The 22,913-nt window shown below is 47.3% G+C and overlaps 1 protein-coding gene across 1 annotated transcript in view; it reads left to right on the forward strand.

Moving 5' to 3' along the window:
* Positions 1 to 1,626: 1,626 nt before the first annotated feature.
* Positions 1,627 to 22,913, forward strand: part of LOC141095387 (uncharacterized) — a 39,079-nt gene continuing 17,792 nt past the window's right edge. The window contains exon 1 of the mRNA XM_073581340.1: positions 1,627 to 10,407. Coding sequence (XP_073437441.1) covers positions 7,472 to 8,434 — 963 coding nt within the window. The 5' untranslated portion in view covers positions 1,627 to 7,471 and the 3' untranslated portion in view covers positions 8,435 to 10,407. The remainder of the gene's footprint in view (positions 10,408 to 22,913) is intronic.

The raw sequence follows: 22,913 nt of genomic DNA on the forward strand, positions 1-22,913 counted from the left end.
TGGTGTGACCGGAAGCCAGATTGTAAGCGGTCGAAGAGGGAGCAAGAAGAGAGATGGGAGGACAGTTCAAGGTAGACGTGTTGTTCCAGTAGCTTGGAGGCGTATGGGAGAAGTGATATAGGGCGATAGCTAGATACAGAGGATGGGTCAAGAGAGGGCTTTTTGAGGATAGGTGTGATGGAGGCATGTTTAAAGCTTGAGGGGAAAACACCAGTTGTTAGTGATAGGTTGAAGAGATGGGTTAGGGTTGGGATGAAGACTGTGGTGAGGTTTGGGATGAAGTGGGATGGGATCGGGTCGAGTGCACAGGTGGTGAGATGTGATCTTGAGAGTAGAGTGGAGAGTCGATCTTCTGTAATGGTGGAGAAGTTGGTTTTGAAGGTGGAGGGCTGGGAAGTCGGGAAGAAGGGCTCTGGGGGTTGTTGACCAAAACTGTCCCTGATGTTATCAATTTTCTGCTTGAAAAATGAGGCAAAGTCTTCAGCTGAGATGAGTGGGGAGGGAGGAGGTGCTGGGGGGCGGAGGAGAGAATTGAAGGTGTTGAATAACTGTTTAGGGTTGTGAGACAGGGAGGATATGAGAGATAAGTAGGTTTGTTTAGCTGTGGCGAGTGTGGTCTTGAAAGTAGTGAGGGACTGTTTGAATGCGATGAAATGCTCGTTGGAGTGGGATCTTTTCCATCTGCGCTCAGCAGCCCTGGAAGCTCGCCTCAGCTCTTTGGTCAGGCTGGTGTGCCAGGGCTGTCTGTTGATTTTGCGAGTTTTGGTATGTGTAAGTGGGGCAGCGGATTCCAAAGCTACAGCTATTGTGGTGTTATATAGAGCGGCAGCGTCATCCGCATTGTGTAAGGAACTTATATCTGTAAGAGGGAGGAGGGATTCGGAGAATGAGTGTAGGTCAAGGTGTTTAAGATTCCTGCGAGGGTGTGAAAGTTTGTGGGGTGGGGATTGTAGACATGGAGTGAAGAGGGAAGAGAATGTGAGCAGGTTGTGGTCAGAGAGAGGAAGAGGTGAGTTAGAGAGGTTAGATAGGGAGCAGAGGCGGGTGAAGATGAGGTCCAGTGTGTGGCCATCTTTGTGGGTGGCTGTAGAAGACCATTGAGTGAGGCCGAAGGAGGAAGTGAGAGATAGAAGTTTAGTGGAAGCTGAGAGGGAAGTGTCAATGGGGATGTTGAAGTCGCCCATGATGATAGTAGGGATGTCCGCGGAAAGGAAATGAAGTAACCAGGTGGTGAAGTGGTCAAAGAAGGTGGTGGCTGGCCCTGGGGGGCGGTAGATGACAGCCAGTTGGAGGTTGGAGGGGGAGTAGATGCGCACAGAGTGCACCTCAAAGGAAGGGAGGGTAACAGAGGGTGGCAGTGGGATTGGGGTGAAGGAGCAGGTATCTGACAGGAGAAAACCAACTCCTCCACCATGTTTGCTGCTGGGGCGGGGGGTGTGAGAAAGGTGGAAGCCGCCATACGAAAGTGCAGCAGGAGAGGCTGTGTCAGAAGGGGTGAGCCAGGTTTCGGTGATGGCGAGGAAGGAGAGTTTGGTAGTAACAAAAAGATCATGGATGTAGGAAAGCTTGTTGCAGACAGAGCGAGCGTTCCACAGAGCTCCTGTTAGTGGGACTGGGGAAGCGGGGGCTGGGTGAATGGGTATAAGGTTGGAGAGGTTACGGAAGGTTGTGATAGAGCGTGGATGGGAGGTAGAAATGACTGTGGGAATGTGGTGAGGAGGACCAGGATTTGGAGAGATATCACCAGCAGTGAGAAGGAGCAGAGAAAGTGTTAGCAGGTGGGAGCAGGAGAGGGCATGAGGGGGCTGTCTGTGTTTGGAGACAGAGGATTGTATGTTAAGGAACAGTTTTGAGGCGGAGGTGAGGTGGATGGGGAGGATTGAAGAAGAGATGAACAGTTCCATATATCTTTGTAGGTGTTAGAAATTACCCCTTTCGTAAGTCCGGCACCACCACATATAGTCCAACACTATGTCAAATTGTATCTGCAGGTTTCTGGAAAGTTTTTGAGCTGTAATTGCATGCCGTACCTGACAGTAGTGGTACCATTCAGAATCCGGCAACTGAAACTCACTCTGTAATTGCACAAACTGTCTCAGCTCCCCGTTACCCATAATTTGAGACAATGTCAGCCCCCTACGTTTCCAGCATTCCAGTCTCCCAAGTTTCTGAATCTCTGGGAGGTTATTATCCCATATAACTGTGAATCTAGTAAACCTGGTTACCCCTCTCACCCTCTTTAGTCTGTTCCACAGGTCTTGTAAGAGTCGCAGAGTGGGACACCCATCTCCCATTACACCCATCTTCCCATTCTCTAGGCCAAGTATCAACGGGCTTATATTTAGTACGTATTCCAGCACTCCTCTGACGCCTGCCTTCTCTTGATTAGACCACCCTCTGAGATGTTGACTTTGGGCAGCTAAAAAATACAGTTCTGGATTTGGTAGTGCCAGTCCCCCTCATCCTTTGGTCTTTGCAAGGTTTCTAGCCTTATTCTAGGTTGTTTCTTACCCCAAACCAAGGCCCTAAACAGTGAATTCACCACTCCGAACCTTTTCTGCAGTATCCAGATTGGGGAGTTGTGTAATATATATAAAAGCTTGGGCATTAAAACCATTTTAAGTAGATTAATCCTTCCCACCACCGACAAGTGTAATTTGTTCCAAGTGTCCACCTTAGTTCTTAGAATTGCCATTAGGGATACTAGATTAGTATTAAGGTACTTAGTCACCGGTAGGGAAACCTGTATCCCAAAATATTTAAACATTTCCACACATTGTAGTTTATTGGCCCCTATGTCTTCCTGAGTCCATACCACCTCCTTGTCCACTTTAAATAGGCTTGATTTAGACCAATTTATGGTCAGTCCTGAGATCTCACCGAACCCCTCAATGGTCTGCACAGCATGATCCAATGAAGCTGAGGGGCCCCCTAGGAAAAACAAAAGGTCATCCACATACAGGGCCACCTTTTCCTCCAAATCGCCATATTGAAACCCCTTTATTGCCTTGTTGCTTCTAATAGCAGCCGCCAATGGCTCTATCGCAATAGCGAACAGGAGCGGCGACAGTGGACAGCCTTGCCTCGTTCCTCTATGCAGCTGTATTCCTGCGGACATTACCCCATTAATCTTAACTCTAGCTGTGGGTTGAGTATACAATGGCTGAATCCACGCTGTAAATTGAGGACCAAAGCCCATACTATGTAGCACTCTCCACAGGTATGACCATTCTACAGAGTCAAAGGCTTTATAGGCATCAAGTGAGGCTATCACCCTCCCACCTGGGTTATCGACTGGCAACTGCAGATTGAGATAGTCTCCGTATATTGGCTGATGTTGATCTGTTGGGCATAAACCCTGATTCATCCATATGGATCAATGTATCAACAACACCAGTTAGTCGGTTCGCCAGCACTTTAGCCAGTATTTTCACATCCGCTGTCAGCAAGGATATTGGCCTGTATGAATCTGGAATTCCTGGATTCTTAGCATCCTTAGGAATCACCACCTCTCGCATAGACGCAGGCAAAATCCCTTCTTTCATAGCCTCCTCAAACACTATTAATAGCTTGGGTAGCAGAATTTCTTCTAGGTGTTTGTATATTTCTGCAGGAAGACCGTCTGCTCCCAGGGCCCTCTCATTAGTCATGCCATGCAGAGCCATCTCCAACTCCTCTACTGTGATAGGGATAAGTTGGAGTCTATCTTCCATAGTGTCGGAAGCAGTCCCGCTCCTAGAAATGCCTCCACCCCCCCCCCCCCCCCCTTCCCCTCCCATTCTACTCGAATAGAGGTTCTGGTAAAAACCTGCGAAGACCTCCAGAATGTCGGGCGTCTCAGTAACGCTTGTCCCCTTTGCAGTGTCCATACTATGTATAAATGAGCTGCCTCTCTAGGCTGCAGCTATAATTGACAATAGATGACCAACTTTTTCCCCTTCTTCGTAGAATCTAATCTTCTGAAAAGTCTGCTTCTTGGTTGCTTTATCTAGTAGTAACCTATTGACCCTTTCATGTGCCTGACTAAAGGTACTGTCACACTTAGCGATGTACCAGCGATCCCAACCAGCAATATGACGCGGTCAGGATCGCTGGTACATCGCGAAGTGGTCGCTAGTGAGCTGCCACACAGGCAGATCTCACCAGCGACATTGCTGGGGACGGGGGTCGCTACTTACCTGTCACACTAGGCGATCCTGCGTCCTCCCGCCCGGCTCCACGCTTGTCTCTCCGCAGGAAGCTGACGACAAGAAGCGGTCCTGAATATTCTTGCGCGATCAGCGGGGGAGCGGGTCGTAGGTAAGTATCAGACACAGCGATGTCGCTAGCAATATCTCTATAACGTCACAAGTTATAGCGATATTGCTAACTATATCGCTTAGTGTGACTACCTTAAGTGTCAGTTGCGTGTCGGGTGTAGCGTGCTGTGCCATTTCTATTTCTGCCCTAGTTGAGGCTTCCAGACTATGAACCTCATCTCGCTTAGTGTCTTTTTCCTACATATATCCCTGTATAGAATTCCCCAGAGATATGCCTTCATGGCGTCCCATACCACCAGAGGGTGAGCACTATCATCATTATGGACAAAGAATCCCCCAATCTCCCGCATGATGCCCTGCATATTTATGTTGTATCCAGGCCAGATGTAACTTCCACTCTCCCCTTATCCCCCCTCTCAAACGCTCCCGTTTAATGGACACAAGGATGGGACTGTGGTCCGCGATCATTCTCTGTAAGTATTGCACATCCCCCACCACTGCATTCATCAACTCATTAGCTAATGCCATGTCGATGTGAGATAGGGTATTATAAGAAGCTGAATAGTAGGAGAAGCGTGTATTATAAGAAGCTGAATAGTAGGAGAAGCACTGTTTCCCGTCATTTCTTACCCTCCAAATGTCCATCAAACCCATTTCCCGAACTAAATTGCTAAATGGGGTTATAGTGTCACTCAACACTCCCAACAGCCTCCTATTCCTGTCCCAATAAGAGTCTATTACATTATTATAGTCACCCACTATCAAAAGAGGCAATACTCCCCCCCTCTTCCTGAGAATTCCCAAGTCTCCCTCAGCTTAGTACTTGAGTAGGTGGGTGGAATATAAATGGCAACAATGCACATAAGGTGGCCAAATTTACATTTGATGACTACACACTGCCCATCCGGGTCAATATGCACCTCTATTTCCTCATTGTATTGAAGTATGAATTGGCACAGATACCCCCCTTGCGTAGCTAGAAATAGTACAGTGATATGCCCTATGTATCCATCGCCTATTCAAGAGTCTCGTTGTGTTTGGTAAAAGATGAGTCTCCAGGAGGCATACCACCGATGGGCCCTGGTCTTGTATATATTTGAATATAGCTGCCCTCTTAGTTTTGTCAGATAAACCCCTAACATTCCAACTTAGTACCTTAATTTCCCCCCCCTTCCACAGTGTTGATAACTGGAATTATTAATCGGTGTAGTTTTCCCCCTTGCTGTCTGAACCCATCCCTCCTCCCTCCCCCTTCCTAGTGCATATACTCTCAGAGAGCTGGGTAATCTGGGCCCTGGCCTCCCCCACCACCATGCTTCTACATTCATTTAATTGCATACGTAGAGCAACTATCTTCCCAGCTCCCCCCCCCCCCCCCCCCCCAGTCCTGTTGTGCAGGATAGAAGATCCCGTTGTAAAACATCATCAATAATATTATAAAACATATATACAATTGAAATTATAACAATAGACACCCCCCGCTGTGCCCAACATTGGGCAACCACCAAATCTCAATCATCTCGCCCCGCCAAAGTCTCAATCTCAACCATATGCCAGTGGATCTAAAGATCATATTCAGGAGATCAAGAGGTGTATAATAAAAGGGCCAAAGAACCGATGGCAAAAAAAAACAGGAAAACCAGGAACAAGGCCGAAGCCTACCAAAAATCAGTTTTGACAGGAAAAAAACGGTTAAGAATTCCTTGCGAGACACTGAAAGATGTAATATGTCCTCAGCCGACAATCTCAGGCATAGTCCTCTTGACTAATCAATTCCAGCTCATGTCTTCCCCTGGAATTTATGCACATTAATGTCAATCCATTGGTTAGCTTCTATCAGTTCGATGAAAAATTGCACTTTATCAGGCGCCACCACCCTTAGTTTAGCTGGGAAAATCATGGAGTACTGCACTCCCAGCTCTCTAAGACTCTTCACTCCTCCAAATTGCATATGCTGTTTTTGGACTGCAATAGAAAAGTCTGGGTAGATAGCTACTTTTTCACCATTCATGGCAAGATCCCCCATCTCTCTTGCCCTCCTTTAGAATTATGTCTCTATCCCTATAATGGAGAAGCTTAGCAAGCATAGTGTGTGGTTCCCTACCCGGTGGTTGTGACTGCATGGGAACTGTGTGCACGCTCCACAGCAAAAAACTTGGTCAGAGTATCTGTGCCAAATTTCTCCCTGAGCCACTCTTCCATAACTTCTGTGGGGTTTCTCCCTTCGGATTTTTCCGGGAGGCCAACAATCCTTATATTCGTCTAGAGCGATTCTCTAGATCATCATTTTTGCCCACTATTTCAGAGATTTGCTGAGCGACTCTTTTTTCTGCTTTCTGGAGTTTAGTGATGTGGTCCTCTGCTTGTCCCACTCTTTTCTACCTCTTCTGTTCTGGTATCGGCTTTTTTTCCATATCATTTTTTTTTTTTTTTTTTTTTTTTTTAAACCAGCCACTTCAGATTGAATTCCCAGAACCTGCTGTGTCTGCGTGGTTAAGGCATTCTTACAGAAGGAGACTGTGGCAAATGTCCTTCAGTGTGGGATTCTCATTATCCTCCCCGCCTTCTGGGTCTCTCCTGCCCCCACCACAGCTCCTCCATTTTGCAGCTGCTCCTCTTCCTCCCCCCATCTCTCCCAGGGAATCCTCTGAATCATTCTCCTCCTCCTCCCCTTGTTTACCTCCAGATCGCAGGGACTCCTCCTCAGTTCTAGCAAACTTCTTCAGCTTAGCTACAGTCTCCATATGTCTCTGACATTCAGTGTTGGCTCTCTCCACCTCCTTCCTTGCCTCAGCTCCATCTTGTGAGCTGAGTACATCTCCCCTTCCTGCATCTTTCTGTCTCTGGCGGGTCATGGCTCCTTACCAGGGCTCCAGAATGCAGCTGCAGGTAGTCTCCCCCCTTATCTATCTGATCGTCCGGTCAAGGATATCAGTGGTGTCAGCGGGGCTGCGGATTACTCCAGGCACCAGAGGGAGAAACGGACCCCGAGTCCTTTCACATTGCCTGCCAGGCCACGCCCCCCCAGCACATCAGTGTCTACTCAGACAATATAACAGTGGCCCATCTCAGGCACCAGGGGGTACGAGATCCAGCAGCCTGGAGGGCCTCTCAAACCGAATATTTTCCTGGGTCGAAAAGCACCTCCGTTCTTTGACAGCAATTCACCTGAAGGGTACCGCCAATCTTCAGGCAGATTTCCTAAGCAGAAGATGTATCCAGCCTGGCGAGTGGACCCTGAGCAAAATAATCTTACAGAAACTGGTCGACAGGTGGGGCCTCCCAGAGGTGGACCTATTAGCCTCAGGAGAGAATGCTCAAGTGGAAAACTACTTTTCATTGAACCCCAGGGACAGGTCCCTGGGAGTGGATGCCTTCACCCACAGGTGGAGATTCCATCTAGCTTACGCCTTCCCTCCAGTCCCAATCCTTGCCGCAACCCTGAAGAAGATTCGGGACGATCAAACCCCAACCATCCTAGTAGCTCCGTTATGGCCAAAGAGGAGCTGGTACTCTCTGATCACGGAGCTGGTGGTAGACGGACCATTCATCCTACCCATGGAAGACTACCTTCTCTCACAAGGCCCCCTACATCACCCAAACCTCCGGGGAATGAGGTTGGCGGCCTGGCTACTGAAGCCCAGATCCTGAGGGCCAGGGGCTTATCAGAGGCGGTAATAAAGACCCTCCAGAAATCCCAAAAACCGGTCACTATCGCTATATATAATAAAATATGGAAGAGGTTATCTTTGTGGTGTCTACCAGACTTGCCTGACCCAGAGAAGCCTAACATTTCTCGTATCCTGGATTTCTTGCAGAGGGGGCTAGAACTAGGTCTAAAACCTACCACATTGAAAGTACAAGTGTCAGCATTAAGTTCTATGTTCGACTGTGACTTGGCCAACCACAGGTGGATAAGAAGATTCATGACATCGGCCACTAGACTTCATCCAAAGAAGCTAATAGCGGTCCCAACATGGTACTTGAATGTGGTGCTTATGGGACTTGCTCAATCTCCCTTTGAGCCCTTGTCATCCTGCACTTCTCAGCTTCTCACCTGTAAAGTGGCCTTCCTTGTAGCAATAACTTCAGCAAGGCGAGTAGGAGAGCTCCAGGCGCTCTCAGCTAGGGAACCCTACCTAACTGTTAGAGATGATTCCATAGTTCTCTCTTGACCCATCTTTTCTGCCGAAGGTAGTGTCCGACTTCCATAGGTCACAGAATATAATCCTTCTGTCATTTTGTCAGAACCCAGCAAACCCCAAAGAGGAGGTGTTTCATACGCTGGATGTAAGATGTATAGTTCTCCACTGCCCGGAGTGTACCAAACCCGGTAGAGTCGACCACAACCTATTTATCCATACCTCTGGCCCAAACAGAGGGAAGAAAGTGGCGAAGAACACCATTGTCAATTGGATTAGAAGGGCTTTCTCTGAAGCTTACCTGACGCAAAAGATCACTCCCCCTGCTGGAATCAAGGCGCATTTAACACGATCTACCTCTACGTCATGGGCTGAGAGGGCAGGCGCATCTTCAGAGCAGATTTGTAGGGCAGCAACTTGGCCCTCCTTACATACCTTTACTAGACATTATAGATTAGACCTTCTATCCAACAGGGATCTAGTCTTTGGCCGAAAAGTTCTTCAGGCCGTTGTCCCCCAGTGCAGTATAGGTTGTTATGCCTCCTATGCTGTCGTGGAAGGTTGCTAGAGAAAATAGAATTAGGCTTACCGGTAATTCGGTTTCTAGAAACCTTCCACAACACCACTATTTCCCTCCCTGTATTCTTGGACAAATTCTGAGAATCTTAAAGGTAACCGGTGCTATGGTAATCAGTTGTAAGTCACTGAGAGGGAGGAGGGAGGGACCTTTTAACCTCTCGTGCTTCCTGTCCCCCATTAGGGTGTGGAGATGACCTCCTCCTATGCTGTCGTGGAAGGTTTCTAGAAACCGAATTACCGGTAATTCTATTCTTTTTTTTCACCTGTGAGTCCTTTGGCTGTTTAGTCATGAATCTGTATTTTTTCTATTTCTAAATTGGTTTCCAATTGATTCAAATGAAGGCAAAGGGGCCCCACTGATTAGACTTTTCCTTTATAAAAAAAAAAAAAAAAAAAGCCCCACACAAATACATGGTTATGCCCATATCTTGAATTCTTTTGTTTTTTTGTTTTTTTAAAGCAGATATGGGCATAACCATGTGTTTGACACATCCTCTTTTTTTAGTTTAATGACATCATATTCATAGGTTATTGGCCTGTTAACACTATTTTACACACGACTGCAAGCGTGACGTCATCGTAGGTCCTTCGTTCAAAGCATTACTGGGACTGGAAGATGCCGGAGAGGTGGGAAGGAGATCGGGGGCCGTCGGAAGGTGAGAATAACAATATTTATTTATTTTTTACATCCTATCTTTTACTACTGATGCTGCATAGGCGGCCTCAATAGTAAAAAGTTGGGCACACTTGTCAAACACTAGGTTTGACGAGTGACCAACCTGTCAATCAGTTTTCCAAGCGATGCTACAGATCGCTTGCAAAACGCTAGTTTTTCGCAGGAATTACAAATGCGGCTTTCTCACGTATTTCCATCGGCATGGAATTCCGGACGTGTGCACATGGCCTAAAACAGATGACCTGCCTTAGAAGGCGCATTGTTTCTGTCATTGAAGAATTCAGGTTTTCATTTATGCCAAAATAATGCAATTTAACAAATTGTAACTCCAGCTTTGACAGACTGCAGTCTTTATGGGGAGTGGGGACACTGATACGTGAAGCATCTGTTATTTCTTAGCTACTCATTATTCCCCCACCATCACCACTCTGCAAATATGCACCAGTCCAGGATTGGTAATGTATTTGAAAGGCTAAGATGAATTTCTAGTGCATTACTTTAATGGTATAGTACCAATAATTTCTTGCAAATATAGTATAAGAAAATTGATCACCTCCTTTTTCATCAGGTCCTGATGTACAGTGGTCAGCTAGATGTTATAATCGCGGCTCCTCTTACTGAACGATTCCTGCAAACTGTACCTTGGTCAAGACTTGAAGAATATAAGGCGGCTGTGCGGTCAGTCTGGAAGATCAGGTCAACAGACACTGAGGTGGCCGGTTATGTCCGTGTGGCTGGAGAGTTTGCTCAGGTAAGACACCACCAAGAATGTGCCATAAAAAGAAGTCTCTCTTAGTTGATATGGCTATGTTCAGCATGGTCTAAGTTTCCCCCAAAAAAACTGTCAATACCTGTTCTCACATCCTGCAAAATTGACAAATCCATTGTAAATATGTATACATGGCATAAAAACATGTCAGTCCAAAGAAACCTCTTCAGACATGAACTACTGATCTATAAATGTCACTAATTCAGCGTTATATTAAGAGGGCTTATGGTTTCTAAATATTGGCCTGTCCTCAGAATATGCCATTGATCTTGATCATCAAGTTGGACCTAAATGATCTCCGTGTCGTTGCATACAAGCGGACACGAAGTGAGGTGATCTGTAGCTAGCTCTTGTGTCTTCTTCATGAGCTTTATGCATTTTCTATATGATGGAGAGTGACTGACTAAAATGGCAATATTTTGCCATCATTAAGGATAGCAGGGTAAAGTATCTTGTGTACAACCCACTGCTACCTCTAGCAAAGTACAAGGAGAAAGGGCTCAGATGGATATGGAGCACTTTGTCCAAGCATTTGGCTTGATAAAGTCTAGCAGATGCTGCAACAGAAAAGTGGTAGAACATTTTCAATGAGGACTGGTTACTTGGCAGCTATGCAGACACCATGTGATGAGGTGCACTGCCGGACCAGTGTAAGTCAGTGTCCATTTGTTCAGTGAAAAGTGCTTGGTACCAATGCTCAGCTCTCCTGGGCATTGTATAAAGTCTGAGACTCCACCACTTGCTCAATTTTGACTATTCATGGTCTCAGAAAATTGTTAAAAATGTTGTGCAGAAACTCTAAGCAACTGATTTATATTCCATGCAATTACTGTAATACCTCCAAATAAAATCACTGTTGGGATCTTTCAGCTTTTTTTAAGCTATAAGCGAGTTATTGTGTGGTGCCCCTGAGGCTTCAGTCGCCACAGAGGTACTGCACCTTCTCCTAAGGTGTGGTACCCCACCATCCAAGTAGGGTGGGAACTCCCTTTCACATTCCAACACCTGCACCCCACACACAGGATAGTTCAGCAGGGACCCATCCATGCTTTATGCTGGAAAGGTCATGGGATGCCTTTTGTGGTGCATGGGTTTGTAACACAGGAGGTGCTGGGGAGGTGGGTGGAGTTGGATATAAAAGAGGGAAGGTGTAGGATTTCAGGTCAGTCTGACAGAGGGTGAGAGAGAAAGGAAGTCACTGAGACCGGAATGAGGATCCCTGGAAGAAGGGATGGAGGAAGGAGTGCTGCAGCTGCCCCAGTGAATTGGGCCAGCTGGCACGAGAAGGAACAGAAGGAAGGAGACGTAGACTGGAGACTACATATTCCATAAGAGAGAACAGATCAGAACGAAGGAGAATAGAAGGACGGTGGGAAGCAGGTTGAGAAAGAGAGAGAACCCGCCCGGTCCCCGAGGTTGATTGGATCTTTATGTCCGGCAACAGACACCGGAGGAGTAGTGAGCCACTAACGCCTTATTCCCATCATAGACTTGGGACACAACAGCAACTGTATAGTGAGCTGGGATGCAGAGAGGAGTCCCCGAAGCAGGCTACAGCTGTCGGTCATACAAGTAGAGACTAGGAACACCTAGAGAGAGGCATTCCAGGGTAACTAAGTACTGGAGTGCTTCGCACCTAAAGGAGCATTGGAGGAGTCGTTCAGTAAGGTACATATGGGTGGAGGGGAGAATCCTACCCTGCCTGGAGGTTGGCTGGGGCCCTGACCTGAAGAACCCAGTGCGGAGGCAGGCATTTGTGTGAACTGCAAACATTGAGTAAAGGTTTGGAACCGCATACTCTGGTGTTCTCCAGTTATTCCAGCACCGCTACACCTGGGTACCAGCCTCTATACCATTTTGCGCCTCTCCTCATCCATTGCACCTACACTGCCCTGGGACTACAGCTCCACCTGTGGGGAGCTACACCATCTTTGCTGCACCACACCATCAGTCCCAGTGGATCTGCATGCAGCGTTGGCTCAACATCTCGCTTGCCAAACACCATGGGTGGCGTCACGAACTATCCAAATAAACTATTACACCATTAACATCACCGCCATTGATATTGGGCGCCCAGGGCCACGGACCGGGTCACCGCTGCTGTGACGCACATTCCCCCTGACACCGGCCCAGTACCGAGTACCCCACTGCCCTGGGTGTGAGGGGCGACCCAATTGGACTACACATGGCTGGAGTAGCCTGAAATATAACTATAGGGTTAACTTATGAGCATGAGAATTGCACAAAATAAAAACCATATTTACAGTTTCCATCTGCTGCAGTTTACCAAGAGGCTGCTGTTGGCTCTACAGGGTGACACTTGGTCTTCTGTGACCATGATGAGAAGAACAAACACTAATAGGGAAAGCATGTGGATGCGATCATCTAAGACTCGGCTTTTTTTTTTTTTTTATCAATTTAGCCCAACATTCACAATTGTCCACCTATTGCTATACATAGAAATGTGTTTATATATATTTTTTTACATTTTACAAACTTCTCTGCAAAATGCTTGTCTTAGGCTAGTTTCACACTAGCGTTTTTGAGCGCAGCGACGGCCTGCGCACGGCCGCCGCTAAGCGCCGCCGCTAAGCCCCGCCCCCTGCCACGCCTCTGCCGGTAGCTCCGCCTACCGGCGCATGACGCGGCATGGGCCCTGCGTCCCCTATCTTTATCACTGGGGGCGCAGGCCGTGCGCAGTATGCGTTTGGCGGCGCATGCGCCTTTTTGACGGTGCGCCGGCGCAACCAAACTGCAGCAGGTTGCGTTTGGCGCAGGTCGGCGCACCGTCAAAAGGACGCATGCGCCGCCAAACACATACTGCGCACGGCCTGCGCCCCCAGTGATAAAGATAGGGGGCACATGCAGCGTCATGCGCCGGTAGGCGGAGCTACCGGCGGAGGCGGGGCTTAGCGGCGGCCGTGCGCAGGCCATCGCTGCGCTCAAAAACGCTAGTGTGAAACTAGCCTTAAGGGTGCAGTGACTTCTAAGCAGGCTTAAAAATTGAATTTGTAAGCTCATCACACCACAAGTCCTATATTCATGGGACAGAGATGATTGTTCTCTATGGATAGATCATCATGTTAACAATTGTTCTGTGCACAGAACTAGACTTCTGAGCGCCCTTAAAGACTACTGATTGCTGATCGGCAAAATTCTGGCAGCCTCTTAACTAGAATCAGACGGTGCAAGAAAGGGACCACTTTTAAATATCAGGCTACTCACAGTTGATGTTTGACCCTCTAAAGAGCTTTGCAACATGACCAAGGATGAAGCCAGAAGCTCAGACAGTTCTACATGGAAGGGGTAAAATACTGAAACATGCGGAGTCTAGTGCAAGATGGATAAAACAATAAGAAAAAATAGCCCTCCCTGCTAGGTCACCTCAAGGGTATTGCACTCAACCAACTAAACTATGCTTTGCACTGACGAGGGGTAAAATAATCGGTGTCTGCAGATTAGTTTCTGGCATGGTATTTATCTAGTCATACTGAAAGGCTTAATAGATCATTAAGGGGCAGACTGTTTATATCTGCCCCATATGTGGTCCTTCTCTGAGCAAATGTTCATGTCTTTCTCCCATAGTGCATTGCCTATAAGATTCATACCCCGATACTCAACTGATAATTAGGAAGAATGCTATCAATCATCTGAACCAGATATCGCCTACCTTAGGAATCGACTGACTTGCAGGATGGATTTAAAAAGTAGCTATCATGTTTAATATGTCCATTACAGCGCAATGTAGGCTCCATGGCAAGTGTGAGTAGTTCATGCAGGAGCTGTGCACTTCAGACCAGTCTGTGGGGATCTCGGGACCAAGATTTCCACTGAGGTGTAGCACATGGCAGCCATAAAATATAGTCTGCGTATGTGTTTAATACAGATTTTATTATGTCGCATTGCAACCAATACTACATTGTGTCTAGATCAACATGAAAAACTTGGCCCTGCTACCCAGCTAATTCTTGTTTTTATTAGGTGTGACAGCGCATGATTAAAAACTGAATCATTCTAAGCTCTATGTAGTAACAGGAGGTCAATTTTCCCTGTGAGTAATGAGTCACTGCAAAAGTCCCTGGAAGGGGGGAGGAGCGGAGCAGCTCGGTCAAGAGTCAAAGGGTATGACAAATGCAGGGATGTGACTTCCTGTTGCTACATAGAGAATTAGCTGGTAGAAAGGCAAAATGAGCAATTGGAAGTACACAGTTGTTATGATTGAGTCACCGTAGGAGGCAAAAACAGAAATGCTAGCTAAGTCCAGAAAACCAGAGAAGTTGGCAGCTATCGGATTGCAGACCCCTGAACCTATCAACACAACTAGCAGTAGCCGTGGGGGGGTTCCTACGATGCCCTAGACCCCTCGATCACAGCCGGAGAATTAAATAGGCCTAAAGAAAGGGGAAATCTAAACTGCCCCAGAGCAGACCCCAAAGCAATAGGCAGCCCCCAACATATAATGACGGTGAAGCAAGATGAAAATACTAACACAGACAAAGACTGAGCAAAGACTGGGCCCAAGCTAACTAGATAGAAAAGGACAGGAAGGCTGCTGTCTGCAATCCGTGAAAAACCCTAAGAAAATAAGAGCCAACAGACTGACAGTGAAAAAGGCCCTGAAGACGCAAGGCTTCAAAAAAGCTATGTCAGTACTCAGGAATATTCTGAAGACAGAGCTACAGGCAAAAGGAGTTTCAGCTCACCCCAGCAGGGAATGGCAGAATACAGAAAAGCAAGGAAAACAAAATGCCAACAGGCAAAACAGAAAACTTAGCTTTTGAGGAGCAGGAATCAGACTGGTGTCCTAGAAGTCCACAGAGAAATCACCCGCAGGGCAGAAGGGTGTCGGCAGCCTTATATCCAGTCCGTGACTCCACTCAGCCAGTCATCCTCATTAGGCTCAGGTGCCTGATAATTAGGCTCATTACCTTCCTTTACCAGAATAGGGAGTTCACCAGACCTCAGTGACGAAGGGGAAAATGAACTCACAACACACAGTGCTATTGAATGTAATGACTGCAAACTTTGGGAGAAGGAATTCTTTAATCTAATATGTGAACTTCCTTATCGGCTTGGATGGTAGCCTTCTAGTTGGAATGTGTTCCTCTGTGATGGCAGGTCTAGATTTTGATCTTCAGTGTAATTTACAGTCAAGGTGAGATATTCAGATCTGTTCAATTTTTCCATTCTACATGACGGCACCATGAGAGAGGGGATCTGCCCAATGAGGACAGGAAACCTTCAAGATAAAAGGGGCGGCTCCTCTCTCTGCATCAGTTGGTTTCCTGTCCTCGATGGAGAACCCTCAAGATGAAAACCTCTTGAAGATTCTGGAAGAAAGAAGTAAGAAGAGGATGCCTGGGTCGGGTGATTACTGGCAGGCACCGGTCTGCTACACCCGTCACCAGGTACCGGTAGTCGCCTCGGGGGCCATATATTCATATATTCCTATGCCCCCCCCGAGCGAGTGCATGGCCACAGCCCATGGGGTAATTGCCCGGGTGAAGTTTGATGCCTCAGAGACCACATTGGGTGTACCCTCCCAGATGCTGACATACCCCATAGGAGGCCACTTTCACGCTCCCTCCTAATTATTTATTATTATTATTATTATTATTATTATTATTTATTCCGCAGCACTTTACAATTAAGCGGGGACATGTACAGACAATAAATTCAATACAAGTTAAGACAATTCAAACAGTGACATTAGAAGTGAGGTCCCTGCTCACAAGCTTACAATCTACAAGGAAATGGGGGGACACAGTAGGTGAGAAGTGCTTGTTAATTCAGGTCTGGCAATTATAATAGGGATTTTCATATAAAGCTGCATGATCCGGTCATCAGCCCGTGTGTTTAAGTGCAATAGACAAGTATCAAGTGCAGTTATCGTGTGCATGGAGGATGTGGAGACAGATGAATAGGGTGCAGATTTAGAATAATATTTGGAAGAAGGGAACAGGGCAAAGTTAGTTTGCTGAGTAGTTGATGTGGTAGGCTTGTTTGAAGAGATGAGTTTTCAAAGCGCGCTTGAATAGGTCAGGGCTAGGTATCAGTCTGATCGTCTGGGGAAGTGCATTCCAGAGAGCTGGAGCAGCACGAGAGAAGTCTTGGAGACGGAGGTGCGAGGTTCGGATTACGGGGGATGTTAGTCTTAGGTCATTTGTAGAACGGAGGGCACGTGTAGGGCGATAGACAGAGATGAGCGAGGAGATATAAGGCGGTGCAGAACAGTGGAGAGCTTTGTGGGTGAGAGAGATGAGTTTATACTGGACCCTGTAGCGAATAGGTAGCCAGTGTAATGACTGGCACAAGATGGAGGCATCGGTGAAGCGGCTGGACAGAAATATGACCCTGGCTGCCGCGTTCAAGATGGATTGGAGAGGAGAAAGTTTGGTAAGAGGGAGACCGATCAGAAGAGTTGCAGTAGTCCAGACGATAATGAATAAGAGCGACAGTAAGAGTCTTAGCTGTTTCAAAGGTGAGAAAAGTTCGGATTCTGGAGATGTTTTTAAGATGCAGGTGACAAGAGCGACTGAGTGATCGGATGTAGGGAGTAAAGGAAAGTTCAGTGTCGAATATGACCCCAAGACAGCGGGCATGCTGCTTGGGAGTTATGGTTGAACCCTCCAGGGTTATTTCGATGTTAGGTAGAGAGGTTAGTAGAGGGGAGAAACACAAGAAGTTCAGTTTTGGAGAGATTTAGTTTCAGATAGAGGGAGGACATGATGTTAGAGACAGCAGACAGACAATCCTTGGTATTTTGAATTGGGGTAGGGGTGATGTCAGGGGAAGAAGTGTATAATTGGGTGTCATCAGCATAGAGATGATACTGGAACCCAAATCTGCTGATTGTTTGTCCAATAGGGGCAGTGTATAAAGAGAAGAGGAGGGGGCCTAGGACTGAGCCCTGCAGGACCCCGATAGTAAGGGGACGAGGAGAGGAAGAGGAGCCGGAAAAAGATACAGTGAAAGAGCGGTCAGAGAGGTAGGAGGAGAACCAGGACAGGGCTGTGTCCTTGAGGCCTATAGAGCGGAGCATAGTGAGGAGGAGCTGTTGACATGTGGTGGCCATGCAGCCCGTGAGGCACATCTTTTCCATGTGCAGAGGTAAGACTCCTCGGAGGGCCCTCTCGGAATCCCTCCCTGTTGAGCCCAGGACGCCGGTCACCATTTGGGCCATAAAGAAGCAGTACCTGCAGGAATCGGTGGTGGCCAGCGGCGTGATCGCGCCCTCCAGGTAAAATCCAGTACAGGTATGGTGGAGGTGACGGGCGTCTTGGTAGCCAGGGGTGGTGCAGAGTTATCGCCCCCTCCGGGCAGGTCCAGGTAGGGAGGGGGCGGCGGCGCCGGGTGTCATGGCGGCAAGGGGGTCAGAAAAACGCCGGGAGCCGGGCGCGCACTGGAAGTGACGCGCCCTATAGTGTCAGGACAGACGCGCACCAGGAACTGGCCAGAAAGACTTCCCGAGCGTAGAAAGGGAGCGCGCTCCGAGGTAGGCACGAGGAGGAGATCAGCACACCAGTAGTGGTTACTGGGGGTGCAAACAAGTCGGATGTAGTGCGCATGTGGATAACACCCAGGAAGGGCAGGATCAACCAGGTGATCAGTTAATAAAAAAAAAATGGGGTAATGCTGTCAGAAGTGCTGGCAGGGGTCACCAACCATTCTAGGTTGAATGTGACACTTCTCTTCTGAAAGCGGCAGCAGCTAACTTGTTAAGAGTGAGAGCCTTTTTTGCCAGAGCACTTGCAGCCACGCCAGGAGGTGCAGGAGTGGCGGTCTCGCTCAGATGAGGAGCCAGACGTGCCATGACTACATTGGAAGCCGCTCGGACAGCGTACGGGAGGATCGTCATGGTGTTAACAAGGAGGGGTCCACAGTCCCAATGGGAGTCATGTGTACAGACGTCAGCCTCCAGATCCGGTACCCGTCTTGTGAAGCGTCCCGAGTGGTGAGTGAGCTTTGAGAAAGTCCAGTACAATAATGTCTGTTCTTTTTCTCTCGTCTCCTCTCTCCCCTCTTCTTGCAAACATTAGTGGGGTAGAGCATTTGGAGGTCCCTAAAAAAAGGGGTAAATTAAATGCTAGGAATAAGGAATATTCCTTATGTAAAAAAAGTCCCTTAGGAATAAGGGGTTGTCAGACCTGTACTGTTAGAACAGTAGAGGAAGAGACACCCACTCTGCTGAGAGCTGGAGATCCCTGATTGTCAGAAGTCTACAATCAGGAAGGGCTTTGCAGCCAACAAACATGGATGGCAAAGCAAGGGATAGACCAGCCCCTCATTGGTCTCTCAGGAAGACCATAGGAGAGCTCTGTTAAATCTCGCTACTGAGAAGGTAGCTCAGATGAGAAAGATACTTTCCTAGTAGAGGATACAGTACGGACAAGCTTATTAAAGCAGTCTGACCTACCGTGGGGCTGGTAGATGTAAAAGCCATAGAACTTATGTTCGACAAGCTTGCTATGAGGGAAAAATGTAAGTCTTCCCTATTTTTGGCAAGGACTCATTAAAAGGGGAATGGGAAAAACCAGAGAGGAAGTCCCATAATCAGTTCCCTGTAAAGGAGGTACCCTTTTGATGAAGAGGCATCCTCATCCTGGGAGGAGGCTTCGAAATTGATGTAGCGATATCAAAGGTCGCCAGAAAGTCCTCCCTGCTCCTTAAAGGATTTGGGTTCCCTGAAAGAACCTCGGATAGACAGATAATTATCTTAAACCAGCCTGGGAGACCTCTGCTGAAACACTTAGACCGGCCATCGCGGCCACTGGTGTGGTTGGATCCCTTAAGATATGGATCAATAACCTAGAAGATCAGTTAGAGCAAAGAATCCCCAGGGAGACTATATCCTAGAGGCAATACCAGCCATAAGAGCAGCGGCAGTGTTCCTACCTGAAACTTCAGCAGGATTCAGCAAGGCCATTCACCGGCCATTCTAGGCTGAGCATGACTGCATATGTCAGTTGGCGTCCACAATGCAGCTTGAGGCTGGTCTGGGACCGGAAGGGGAGACCAGCCCGCAAGCACAAAGAACTTTAGCTAATGTAGGATGCTGTGCAGGATGGCTTAAATGCTGGCTTGGGGACACCCAGGCAAAGATGTAACTCTGCCCTTTACCGTGTGAAGGAAATTTCCTATTTTGGTCAGACTTTGGATGATGTATGAGGGAAAACCGACAACAAAAAAGAAAATTTTATCAAAAGACAGCCATCTTCAGGCCTCTTTCGGCGCTCCTTTCGGAAGGGCTGGAAATCCAGGAGATGGCAATATAAGGATCGAGACATAAACAGCTCTGACAAAAGAGCCATAGATGGGAGAGGCTTCTATTTTAGCAAACCCTCCAAAGACACCAAAAAACCCTTCCAGTGACCGGCATTCTCAGGTGCACTTCCTCCCAGCTTGGGAGAGGTTCTTGTCTAACACCTGGATCCAGCAAATTGTGGGATCAGGTCTAGAGTTAAGGTTCCACCACTGGCTTCCAAGAGGACATATGCAATCCTCCTCATAGAGACAGTCTGGAAGGGGAAACAACCTCACTCCTAGACTAACATGTCCTGGAAAAGATTTCGATAGAAGCCCAGATAAGTTCCAGGAGGTCAATTATAATTCTGAAAAGACCTCAATAGGTATCTGATAATCCCAGTGGAGACTATAAGGAGCAGTAGAATTCCTCCTTCCTCGAATGTTATAACCGTTCCGAGATCTCATGAACACTTATCACCAGATCCAGCAATAAGGCCATATACATCTCAGTGACAGTCCGGATGGGTCTCGGTGTCACCAATACAGGGCCCTGCCGTGTGCAGTAGTGGTAGCCCTCAAGTTTTCACATGGCTAATTGCAGAAATCACAGCCCACATCAGAAGGAAAGATGCTCTGATACCCTATCGGGACAACTTCTTGATAATGGGGAAGAAATCTCCCTTGCTGTCAAGATCAAGTCAGATTAGTGATGAAAGCACTATAGATGTTAGGATGGCAGCTGGACCTCAAAAAAAAAAAAAAAACAAAAAAAAAAAACTGGAACCAGCAATGATGTAGAAATTTTTGTTAACAATGAACTCAGTGGAGCAGGAGCATCCCCTCCCAGAGGAAGACAAGGGAGATAAAAAAACAAAAAAAAAAAAAACTGGAACCAGCAATGATGTAGAAATTTTTGTTAACAATGAACTCAGTGGAGCAGGAGCATCCCCTCCCAGAGGAAGACAAGGGAGATAAAAAAAAAAAAAAACTGGAACCAGCAATGATGTAGAAATTTTTGTTAACAATGAACTCAGTGGAGCAGGAGCATCCCCTCCCAGAGGAAGACAAGGGAGATAAAAAAAAAAAAAAACGAACCAGCAATGATGTAGAAATTTTTGTTAACAATGAACTCAGTGGAGCAGGAGCATTCCCTCCCAGAGGAAGACAAGGGAGATAAAAAAAAAAAAAAAAGCCAGAGACGGCTCTCTGGAGGACCATGTTGGGGTCCTCTCCTCCTGCATACCAACAGTGAAATGGGCCCAGTTCCATAAAAAGGAACTGTAAAGGTATGTGTTGCAGAACAGGGAACTGCAGGGAAGGTTAGAGCAAAAGCTCACCCTTCTGGACTCTATACTCCAGTCACTCAGGTGGTGGTTGCAGATGGTCCTCTGAGGGGAGTAACACACACACCCTCCAAGGTGGTCACAATGGACACTAGTCCTTGGCGGTGGGGAGCCCACCTAGACACATTATGGCTCCAGGATCCCTGGGCCCAGGAGGAAAAGAATCTATCCTCGAACGACTGAGAACTTCTAACAATCGAAAAAACGCCAGAGGAATTGTTACCACACTTAGGACTCTCGCGTGGTCATTTTATCAGGACAACTAAGCAGTGGTTGCATAGGTAAACCACCAGGGAGACACCCAATCTCAGTCCTTAAGGCAAATAATCACCGGCCCTTTCAGGCTGAAGGTGACTGCTCTTGTCAAAGGGCCTCTGCTAAACAGCATTGAGGCTGGATCATGACTCTGGCAGAACACCAGTCCCTCTCATTATCAGCCCTGCATATCCAAGGTACAGGCAACCTGAAGGCAGACTGTCTGAGCAAGAACCACTTGAGGCAAGGAAAATAGTACCAAAAATCAGTTTTTCAATGGATAGGACACATGTGGGAAAATCCCAGTATAGATCTCTCTGCCTCAAAAAAGCCAACAGGAAGGTTCAGAAATTCTGCTCCCTAAGTCCAGCGGACAGACCATCGTCAGTAGACTCCTTCAGGATAGAGTGGACATCAGGTCTCCTGTATGCCTTCCCTCCAATATGCCTCATACCAGCGGTTCTGAGGAAGATCAGGGAGGACAGAGCCAGAGTGATTTTGATAGCCCTTTTTGTGGCCGACAAGGCCATGGTTCTATTGGCTGAGTAATGTCAGTGACAGAGGTCTAGGACCCTCTAACACAGCGTCCCTCAGAGATCTGGGCTGCAGTTGACAGCCTGAAATTTAAAAGATCACTACTAGAGGAAAAGGGATTGTCAGTAGCATTAATATCCACCTTACTCAGTAGCTGAAAACCAGTGACTACAAAAAAGTTTTGTTTTTTTTTTTGTAGGAGGATATGTGAAAATTCTTATCTACCTCAGACCCAATACAGTAAGGGAAAGTCCCGATAGTGGCAATACTGGAATTTTCAGCAGAAAGGTTTAGGATTGGGGTTAGCTGTCGGTACCCTCAAAGTACATGTCAGCCCTGGCAGCCTTATTCAGCTGCGACCTGACATACAATAGGTGGGTGACCAGGTTTACCCAGGCGTGTACTAGAGCTGACTCTGTCCGTCCTCTATTCCTCCTCCTTGGGATCTAAATTTAGTCCTGTCATCTTTGACAGTCTGTTGGAGCCATTTAAAAACACATTAGATAGGGATTCTAACATTAAACAGCCTTATTTAAAGGCGCTCGCATCGGCCAGTAGGTTGAGGAGTTACTCGCATTATCAACAAGACCCTCCCTAAACTCGGGCCATAGATGATAGTTGTGTTCAAAATTAGATCCGGCATACCTTCTCAAGGTAATATCAAAATTCCATAGGGCTCAGGAGATAACCTTACCATCTCTTTTGTCCTGACCCTAACGACCAGAAGGAGGAGAGGCTTCATGGCCTAGATATGAGGAGATGTCTCCTGCAGTATTTGGAGGTAACGAAACCTTGGAGAAAACAGGGGGCATTATGTCTCATTCCAAGGGGCAAGGAGGGGCCTTAAAAGCCTCTAGACAAACTATAGCTAGATGAGTGAGAGGTCATTATACCAGCAGATAACAGTGCAGGCAGGGCTATTCCAGAAGGCCTAAAAGCCCACTCCACGAGGGCCGTGACGACCTCCTGGATGGAGAGAGCAGACGCTCCCATTTACCAATTCAGTAAAGCGGCCCCTTGATCCGCTCCGTCTACCTTTGTCAGACATTATATGTTACAAGCAGTGATCCCTCCCTAAGAGAATACAAATCTCTGTAACTCTCTTGTGGT

Source organism: Dendrobates tinctorius, unplaced genomic scaffold, assembly GCF_039654945.1.
Source record: "Dendrobates tinctorius isolate UK_male_01 unplaced genomic scaffold, ASM3965494v1 ptg000070l, whole genome shotgun sequence".
In the NCBI taxonomy this organism is placed as follows: Eukaryota; Metazoa; Chordata; class Amphibia; order Anura; family Dendrobatidae; genus Dendrobates; species Dendrobates tinctorius.